This window comes from Pseudopodoces humilis, chromosome 1 (assembly GCF_049639895.1).
Source record: "Pseudopodoces humilis isolate 2021_Gansu_Grassland_sample_001 chromosome 1, ASM4963989v1, whole genome shotgun sequence".
Lineage (NCBI taxonomy): Eukaryota > Metazoa > Chordata > Aves > Passeriformes > Paridae > Pseudopodoces > Pseudopodoces humilis.
In genome coordinates, this window is record NC_142200.1 from 45,982,918 (window position 1) to 45,992,915 (window position 9,998).

The following is a 9,998-nucleotide window of genomic DNA, read 5'->3' on the forward strand; positions in this document are numbered from 1 at the left end:
ATAATTGCAGCTTTATGGAAGATCATTTATTAAGGTGATTTAAGTGTTTAAAATACAATTTTAAATAACAACCATGTTATGTGCTCAGTCTTCATGAGTATTATGTTGACTGATATATTCTTCAACAGTTTAAGGTCCTCTTTTCCTTGAGAGCTAGGAAAAGTTTGCAATGGCACAGTACTGTCCCAGTAAAAAATGAGGTGTGACTAATGATGACAGTAAGTTTCTGGGAAAAACACAATCCCACAAAAAGCTCAAAGTCCTTGTAAGTGACCTTCAGCTTCAGACATGAAGTTCCATCCTTTTTGACAGACAACTCTAAAGTTGTTAAGAAACAAAAAAATGAGGCAGTACTTGAGAAGATACTAACAGCAAAACAAGGGCCACATCAATGCTGACAGGAGCTATGGAACCGAATACAAATTAACACTGAGACACTTGGCGTGTGTGTGTGTATATATATATATATATATATAAAACTTGGGTAGCCAAGTTATCCTCACAACTTTGAAAGCAATAACCTCCATTAAGTAAAGAAAAATCTAAAGACTTTCAATTAGCTCAAAGATGAAAGGGAAAAAAAAAATCAGTCTCCAGACATATTTTGTAAAACATAGTTTGCACTTCACCTAGGAAACTAGGACTCCTGAAGGTATCTTTTTTATCAGAAACTGTTATTAACACCATTACTGCAAGACACCACAGTAAAAATTCCTACATATCAATGAAGTTGGCATGTGTAACTAAACTTAAGTCAAAAACTTAAGAGCACTGAAGCAGAACTTTCCTCCAGACATATAAACTAGCATTACACAAGACATTGCTTCTCCCAAAAAACCCTGAGTGTTTTGCCTCATTTCATAGCATATATTTAAGGCACTAACTCAGTTTCAGAAGAAAGGTATTTGCTATGCCCCATTTTCACACATGGTGATAAATTCAGGGGTTTAAAGCTTTGGTTTAATAATGCTGAGATAATACAGCCCAGTTTCACAATAAAAGAAAATACATCACAACTGAAACACATAAAAACAAACAAAAAATACTTCTCAGTATTTCCTTTTTTTATTTTTTTACAGTTTTTTCGAAGATAGTATTTCCCTTCTCCACATCAGCCTCTAAAGCTTCTACAGCCCAGCTCAAGTTTAAATTTAGAGTAATGTAATTAACTTGCCAACACTTCCTCACAGTTTTTCTAGTCCTTGCTACTTTAACCACAGTCCATCAAGAATTCCAGTCATCATGTTGAGTGATGCTCAGGTTGAAACAAAACAAATTAATTTTTATCCATAAAGTGGGAGAATAAAGCAAAATGGATGACATAGTTCATCTAAGTTCACAGATAAATACAGATGCAGGAACTAAATATTTTAAAACAAGGCAGAAAAATATGTAAATAGAAAGGTAAGGAATTTACTGCAACAACATACAAATACTTCGGTCATTATTCCATCACAGATTGTTCTAAAATGTGTTCCAGGAATTTTGTGAGACTACAAATGTGACAGATCCTCATATGTACAGCTCTCATCCTAAACTGGTATATAAAATACCCATGGTAATAAAAGTGTCAAGGAAGGATTACTGTATTAAATCACATTGAGAACTGCAAATATCAGATCTAGGTTTAGTTTACATTTCATAATCAATCCAGATTTGCTTTGTTAAATGAACCCTTAACATACATTCTTATTTTTACTAGAAATACACAACCAAAACAGAAATTCAGGAATATAAAAATAATTCTGTGGCCCTGCTCTATCCAGTTTTCATCTCATTTTTTTTGGTTCTTCTGCAAATTAACGGGAGATTGCTTTGCTCTAACTTCAGGCTGTGAACTTTAGACACACAACATCAAAACACCAGAGATTAGAAGAATTTTCAATTTCATCTTTAATTTGAAACTAGTTACAAAGGTGAGAGACAAAGCTAGTTATATCAGCAGATTTATACTAACTCTCCACTTGCACTCTCTAAATCTGCAAAAATTGGGGACTTAAGCAAAACCTTTTCTTTCAACCTGACCAAAATCACTTTCCATGGCCAACTATAACAGCTGAACTGACATAATGTAACTGCTTTAACATCTCAGAAATCCTGAAGTAGATTAAAACGAAAACATATCTATCCTATCACAACAGCGTGAAATATTTTACCAGATACAGTAGATCCAAGCAGTGGGTGCACTAACAAGAGCAAAAAGTCTTTAAAGCATTTGCATCTTTCACAGAATTAATTTAATAAGATCTGCTTACTATCACACCTCTTCTGCCATTTCCACCAAACCTGACTTATAACCTTTAAGTTATAAACCCAGATTTTAGCTTTCTGTCATCTTCACTTGGACTTCTAGCCACCAGATACTGCTCCATATGACAAACAGATCTCTCAACCTACCTTTACCCTTTCTACCACTTCTTCTGGCAACACCACCTGTCTCTGTCATGAAGGCCACAAAACTAAGTGTCACACTCAATGTGATTATCTCTGTGTACTGAGGTCTTGGAAGATTTAAACTGCAGAACCTTAAAATATTTCTAATCTATCCAGATAGCTGGAAAACTGATGCTGATTTTATGCGCATCGTTATTACTATTACCCTGCCTAGCACTGAGCAATGAAATATTGCCTCATTGAGGTACACATTTAGAATTTTGCTCCTAAAAAACACTTCCCTTACAAATAACTCCCGCTTCTATACATCCATCTAGCAGCTCTCCTCTGCCTATAGCTGATCAAACAAAAGCACATGGGGTTGCTAGCAGGGCACTCACAATTTATTCTCACACTACCAATCCAGATGCTATCATCCTTCGACCAACTGAGTGATGTCAGCTCCCACTATGCTGGCTTTATCTCTAGAGAACCTACTGCAGCACCTACTAAATCACTTCATTTTTGGTCTTAAGGTTCCTTTGCTGAGGTATATAAGAAAGAATTTCAGCAGTGGTTAGACAGCCCATACATGGGTCATAATCTACCTACTGATCAATGCTGGCTTAATGTGACCTTGTTTCAACTTGCATTTGGGTCAAAGGTGTTTTTAGCTACAGACAGCATTTTAAGTTGGTAATATGAAGTTCAAATGCCTATACATAATGGACTTCTGGTCCATTATTAAGTTTGTGTGTCTGTTAATACACATAATGTAGCATGTCAACTTCAAATTAATTTCAGGGTTTTTTAGCAACCATAGTAAGCTTTCTTCTCAATTGCACCAGCTTCCAGTTCCGCATGTTCCTCTTTACCCTAGCAAGCTGAACATCATGTCTTTCTACACTGGCCTCATTCTTTAAATCTTTACACATTTTGTCTTATAATCACATTTCTCTAGATAATCTTCAATTTCTTCTGTGGATATGCTCTTACTATATACATTTTACTTGTCATCTTGTACCATTTCTCTTTCCATTAAGGTGGAAGTTGGAAACTTTATCAAGCATTCTTAGATGCTAGAGTCATTCATGCAGAGTCAAATGTTTCTTTGGCAGGAGACAGAAGATTGTTGGATTTCTTATGAGTTAATAGCCCTGATCTCATGATTTATGCCCTGGCAGCCAGGAGGGCCAACTATGTGTCCTGGGGTACGTCAGGCATTGAGTGCATCCACTCAACGTGCTCTGCACTGGGGCAGCCTCAGCTTGTGTTCTGTGCAGTTTTAGGCACCACAATATAAGAAAGACACAAGGCCGTCAGAGAGTGTCCAAAGGAGGGCCTCAAAGGTGGTGGAAGGTCCTTGAGGGGAAGCCATATGAAGAGTGGCTGAGGTCACTTGGCTTCTCCTGACTGGAGGAGACAGAGAGGAGACCTCACTACGGCCTACAACATCCTCTTGAGGGGACAAGGAGGGGCAGACACTGATCTCTTCTCACTCATGACAAGCGACAGGACTCAAGGGAATGGCATGAAGCTGTGTCAGGAGAGGTGTAGGTTAGGTATAGGAAAAGGTTTTTCACACAGAGGATGCTTGAGCACTGGAAGAGGCTCCCCAGGGAAGTGGTCACAGCACCAGGTCTGACAGAGTTCAAGAAGTTTTGGACAATGATCACAAGCACAAGGGGTGATTCTTGGAGCTGTCCTGTGCAGGGCCAGGAGTTGAACTCATTGACCCTGATGGGTCCCTTTTAACTCAGGATACTCTGTGACTTGACAATTTTCATTGCAAGTAAAACTCAGCAAAAAACTCCTGGCTTTATTTAACATAGTCTTCTCTTAGCTGGAGGAAGTTTTTAAATCACTTTTGAATTGCAAATGCTCTTAAGAAGTGAAAAATCAGCAAAAATATTAGTTTTGATATTTTTTTCCCTTCTTATGTGTCTAGAAATCCACAAAGCTACAAGGGGAAAAAGAACACTCCAGTTCAGCTCTCCTGCTAGTGTCAGGGTGGTTCACCAAAACTACCACCCTGATGCCCGAGTGCTCTATCTTCACTTTCTATGTCCTTGGTTAACCTCCATCCCTCTTGCAGCTTCCAGAGATACTCAAAAGTTTAAATTGATGAGAACTAGGACAGAGTCAGCATTGTTCAAGCTGAATACAAAGACTGATATCTGACAGTTTCAAACATGAGTTAGCACTGAGGGAATCTTACTAGGTGCTACAAGCACTAAAGGACAGTGGTGCTGTCTAGTAAAGATCTATGAAAATACCACATCCACTGGTATTTGATTCATGTTCAGAATGTTATCACCACTAGCAGGTAGAGGATCTGGACTTCTAAAAAACTTAAACTCATGAAAAAGCATGCACAGATATGGATGCTACGTGTAGATAATTTTTCAAAATCTATTTTCCCTCAAGTATAATTTAAAACAAAAATACAAACACTTGACAAATCATCAAGTGCTTTAGTGTGACAGCCAATGCAGTTCCAAGTACATGTTGTATCTGGCACACAACTGAATATCCATCTTCTTCAGATTTTCTATAGATACAAATATGAGCTGTAACCACCGGAAGACAAAATACCACTCTCCCATGTCCAATACAGAAATAACAGTTCTGTGGCATGTAACTTCAAAGTACTACCACTCTTCATAGGCAAGACTTTACTGGTGTGGATATGCATATGAAACACAGCTGCAATTCCAACCCAGGTATCTTTAAGGACTGCATTACGACCAGCTTTCAAAAATAATTGATTTTAGGCTCGGCAGTCAGCCTTCTTCTGTGAATTTCTTTCTTATATGCTTAAAAATCCACAAAGCTACAGGAGGAAAAAGAATACCCCAGTTCAATACTTCCTGGAAAATGTAAAAATGCCGAAGAGCAAAGAAAAATACATACTGTCTATTTTAGAGACAAGGTTGCCTGCTGCCTTGGAAAGACAGAAGCATTAATTTGAATTCTTCACAAGATCTTTCAGGTGGCAAATTAATTAAAAACTGAAGTAACAAAAAGCAGAATCAAAACCAGCAGCTTCTAAGAAACAGTTTTAAGTAGTTTAAGTGATGTGGCTACTGAAACAGAAGTTTTGCTGAGTATCTCCATTCTTCACTTCTACAATTCATTAATAACTGTTAAGCTTCTGAAACAAAGCTAAACTACCTGCATAGGCAGTAGATTAGAATTAACACTTTCTACAAGAAAGGTCACTTGAAATACAGACAACACACACTCATATCAAGTTAAAAAAGCTGCATGCCATCACACATCTTTGACCTCTAGCACCATGAATTACAAATATCAATATAAAATTATGGAGAGCTTCTAAACTCTCCTCGTTTGGGTTTAGATCCATTTAGGATGGGTTCTATTTCATAATTCCACGCACACACCTAAAAAAACCACACTCATTAAGACTGCATGCAAACAAGCATATAATAGCACTGCTTAAGTCCTTGCAAAAAGAACATACTCAAGACAAGCAAAGAACTAAAAACTGTTGGTCAAAACAAGTGGCCCTCACTGCACATATCTCCAGAATTCAAGTTTATAGGAAGTTGAGCATACTTTGCTGCATCTTCTCTCCTATATGAAATCCAAATTCTCAACATACAGTTATACTGTAATTCAATAAGAGCTTATTATTTCACAGCAAGAGGAAGGCTACTACTAAAATTTTGGGATGAAGGAAAGTTTTTAAATTTTTCTGAAAATCTCCAGCCCAAGATAGCAATTATCAATTTATGAACCATAAACTATTAATCTTATAAAGGGATTCCTACTTAGTCCTTGCAGAGGGTGTTTAAAAGCCACAATCAATGTACTACACTGAACTAAGAAGCATTTCTTGATAAAGTCAAACAAAGAAAATCCTGAACCTGGCAAGAAAGACTGGCAGGTTTCTGCTTTTAACACATCTTTAAATGTGTTAAAAATGTTAAAAATGTGTATCTAACCTTCTAGATAACCAAGAGAATAGCTTGCAGAAGAAATCATTATTCACCCTTTCAAGGGAGGATTAAACTGCATTCTGAGAACAGAAATCTTAACAATTTTACTCCTCAGTACTACTTTAACATGTAAGAAGCATCACATATCTAGAATTCCAAGACTCCTTCCAGATCCACACTACTGAGAGAAAGCAATAGCACAGCACAAGTGAAACTGGAGGAGAGGAAACCACACTGAGTGTTCCTTAACTGGCACCTTAAAAAAATTACACAACACAAAAGCATGCAACCAAAACCAACAGGTTCCTTAGATACACAGAACTGAGGACTTCAAAAGAAAGAAATACTCAAGAAGTAACTCATAGGGTGCAACTTCACATGGTACAGACATGGCAATTACAGACAGGGGTTTAGCGGTGGTCTTGGCATTGCTGGGTTAAGAGTTGGACCTCATGTTTATGCACATGAGGAATGCAGAATAAGACCTTGCTTGTCACCTGCAATATTCCAGTCAGTTCTACACAACAGTACTTTGTGTAACATAGCAGTATATACCAGAGACAAAATGACACGTTTAATATTAACCTGTTGCAGGTACACAATAAAGTGTTATTCCACTGTTGTTGTTATTATTAAGGGCAATGTTCTTAATGTGTCTTACTCCCTGCACCCTACTTCCAACCATCCTTTCTGTAAACGAGATTTAAATACATAAGTACACCATCACTATGAAGTCCTATTTTAAGTCATCCAAAGTCATTTTTAATCATAGAGACAACAGCATTATAGTGCATATTAATTATTTAGAATGTATGCGCAATTACAGCAGCTCAAGCTCGAGTGGAAGACATTAATCCAAAGAAAAGAAGCAAGGACAGGTAGGGGCAACCTTTTCTTTAAACCTGACATACACAGCTGCATTAATGCCATTCCTACCAAATGCCGACTTAACGCAGAAACCTAGACTGATGTATGTGGGGATTATGAACATACTCTTACAGCCCAAATATAATCACAGCAGCACTCACAGACCTTTCACTGCCATCCATTTGGTATGCTGAAGACCACATCAGACCACACACAAGCACCAGAGCAAAAACCCCCCAGGACATATCTCCAGCCACACGTGTGTGTTTGCACATACATGACAGCCAAATGCAGACAGTGCTACAGAGGAACCCCTGCTCAGCCGCTCTCCACCCCTCCAACAGGGCACCAAACACCCCCGACCACAGCACAGCACACACCACCCCCAAGCCCTTGTGGCCAAGAGGGCAAACAGAAGCCTGGGATGCATTAGGGAGAGCAGTCCCAGAGGGACTGAGGTTGAGGTATACGAGCCTGCCCCTCTACTCAGCCCTGGTGAAGTCACACCTGAAGTGCCGTGTCCAGTTCTAGCTTCCTGAGTACAAAAGAGCTATGGAGCTCCTGAAGCAGGTCCAGCAGAGGGCAACGAAGATGACTGGGGGACTGGAACATCTCTCTTGCAAGGAAAGGCTGAGGGAGTTGGGCCTGTTCAGCCTGGAGAAGAGATGACTGAGAGGGGACCTCATCAATGTGATCTAAAGGGAAGGTGTCAGGAGGATGGAATCAGGTCCTCCTCGGTGGTACCAAGCAGTAGGACAAGAGGCAAGAGGCAAAAACTGATGCACAAGAACTTCCACCTGAACATGAGGAGGAGCTCCTTTGCCGTGTGGATGACCCTGCAAGGGAGCGGACTGCTCAGAGAGCTTGTGGAGTCTCCACTGGAGACATACAAGAACGGTCTGGGGAAAATCTTGTGCCATGTGCTCTAGGATGACACTGCTTCGAGCTGGGTGGTTGGACCAGATAACCCACTGCGGCCCCTTCCAACCTGACCCATTCTGTGATTCTGTGAAAACACGCGTGTCCCTTCCTCATGAGAGCCCCGACGGAGGCAGCGACCGGCAGCACCGACCCTTCCCGCTCCGAGGGGCCGGGCAGGGCGAGGCTTCCGCCGCCAGGGCCCCCTGCGCGCCCCACGGCCCCGCCGCCCGCTCCCCTCCCGCCCGCGGGGGCGGCGGCAAGGGGCCCGGGGAACAGGCGGCGGAGGGGCGGCCGGGACTGACCTGTATTTCTTGAACAGCTGGTCGGACTCGCGGAAGCCGTTGTTCAGCAGCATGTTGATGCCGGCCAGCGCCAGCTCCGAATCCTCGATGGGCAGCGGCGCTTCCCCGTCCTCCCGCTGCTCCGAGCCGGCCATGACGATGAGGAGGCAGCGGGACCCAACCGACTCTCCCCTACCTTCCTACCTACCTACCCAGCTACCTTCCCAGGCAGCTAGATGCTGCCTCGGCGCGCCTACGGGAAGAGCCGGGAGCGCCCGATGTCCGCGGAGGCGCGAACTCGGCGATGCCGCAGCCGCTCCGCGCCCGCAAACGCTCCGAAAGCAGCGGCGCCTGCCCCGCCCCCCAGCGCGCAGGCGCCGCCACGAGGCCGCGCAGGCGCGGGGCCGGGGCCGGGCGAGGGGCCGGGGGCGCAGCGGCTGGGCGGGGGTCGTGCTGTGGCCGGGCTGCGCTGACGGCCCTGGCCGCGGAGCCTTCAGCCGCCTTTCGCGGAATCACAGACTGGCTTGGTTTGGAAGGGATCCACGAGGGTCTTCGAGATCACCTCCTGTCCCTGTACAGACACCCCGAAAAAGAATCTCACTGTGCGCCTCAGGGCATTTTCCAAACGCTTCTTGAATTCTGTCAGGCTTTGTGCTGTGACCACTTCCCTGGAGAACCTGGTCCAGTACTCAAATACCCTCTGGGTGAAGAACCTTTTCACAAAATCACAGAATGAACTATGTTGGAAAAGACCTTTGAGATCACCATTTGAGTCCCAGCCTATGACCTCCTCGTCAACTAAATGATGGCACTGATTGCGACATCCAGTCTTCTTTTTAAATACATCCAAGGAGGGTGACTCCACCATCACCTCGGTGGGCAGAGGATTCCAGTGCCCAAACACTTTGTCAGTGAAGAATTTTTTGTTATTGTTTGTTACTTCCCCTGACACAGCTTCATTCCTTCAGGTCCTGTCACCGGTCACCACAGAGAAGAGATCAGTATCTGCACCTCTGCTTCCCTTCACGAGTATGTTGAAGGCTGCAGTGAAGCCACCCTCAGTCTCCTCAAGGCTGAACAAGCAAAGTGGCTTTAGCCACTCCTCATATGGCTTCTCCTTCAGACCCTTCACCATCTTTGTTGCCCTCCTTTGGACACACTCCAGAAGCTTAATGTCTGTCTTACATTTTGGTGACCAAAACTGCCCCCAGCACTCGAGGTGAGACCACCCCAGTGCAGAGCAGAGCAGGACAATCTGCTCGTTGCCTAGCTGGCCATGCTGTGCCTGATGTACCCCAGGATGCGGCTGCCCCTCCTGGCTGCCGGGGCACCACTGGCTCTGCCTGGCTGCCATACCTCCAGCTCTGGGGCCAGCACAGTGAGCACCAGCAGGAGAGAGGCAGGCACTGATGCCTGGATTAGGGGTGTCCGTGTGGAGAGCTGCTCTGCCTCCATGTGCTGCCCTTCCCTTCCCATCCTCACACCTCGTGTTGCTGTGCTGGCAGGCACTGCACAGGTGCAGGTGGCTGGCACCCACCCTCCTGCCCTCAGGTGGGCTCTCCACAATCCTGTGGCTTCTTGCAAAATCCACTGC

The 9,998-nt window shown here is 43.3% G+C and overlaps 1 protein-coding gene across 1 annotated transcript in view; it reads right to left on the reverse strand.

Moving 5' to 3' along the window:
- The window catches only part of TTC39C (tetratricopeptide repeat domain 39C), a 37,844-nt gene extending 29,094 nt beyond the window's left edge, over positions 1 to 8,750 (reverse strand). Inside the window, exon 1 of the mRNA XM_005517211.3 lies at positions 8,426 to 8,750. Within this exon, the coding sequence (XP_005517268.2) occupies positions 8,426 to 8,559 (134 nt within the window). The 5' untranslated portion in view covers positions 8,560 to 8,750. The remainder of the gene's footprint in view (positions 1 to 8,425) is intronic.
- Between the last annotated feature and the right edge of the window lie 1,248 nt (positions 8,751 to 9,998).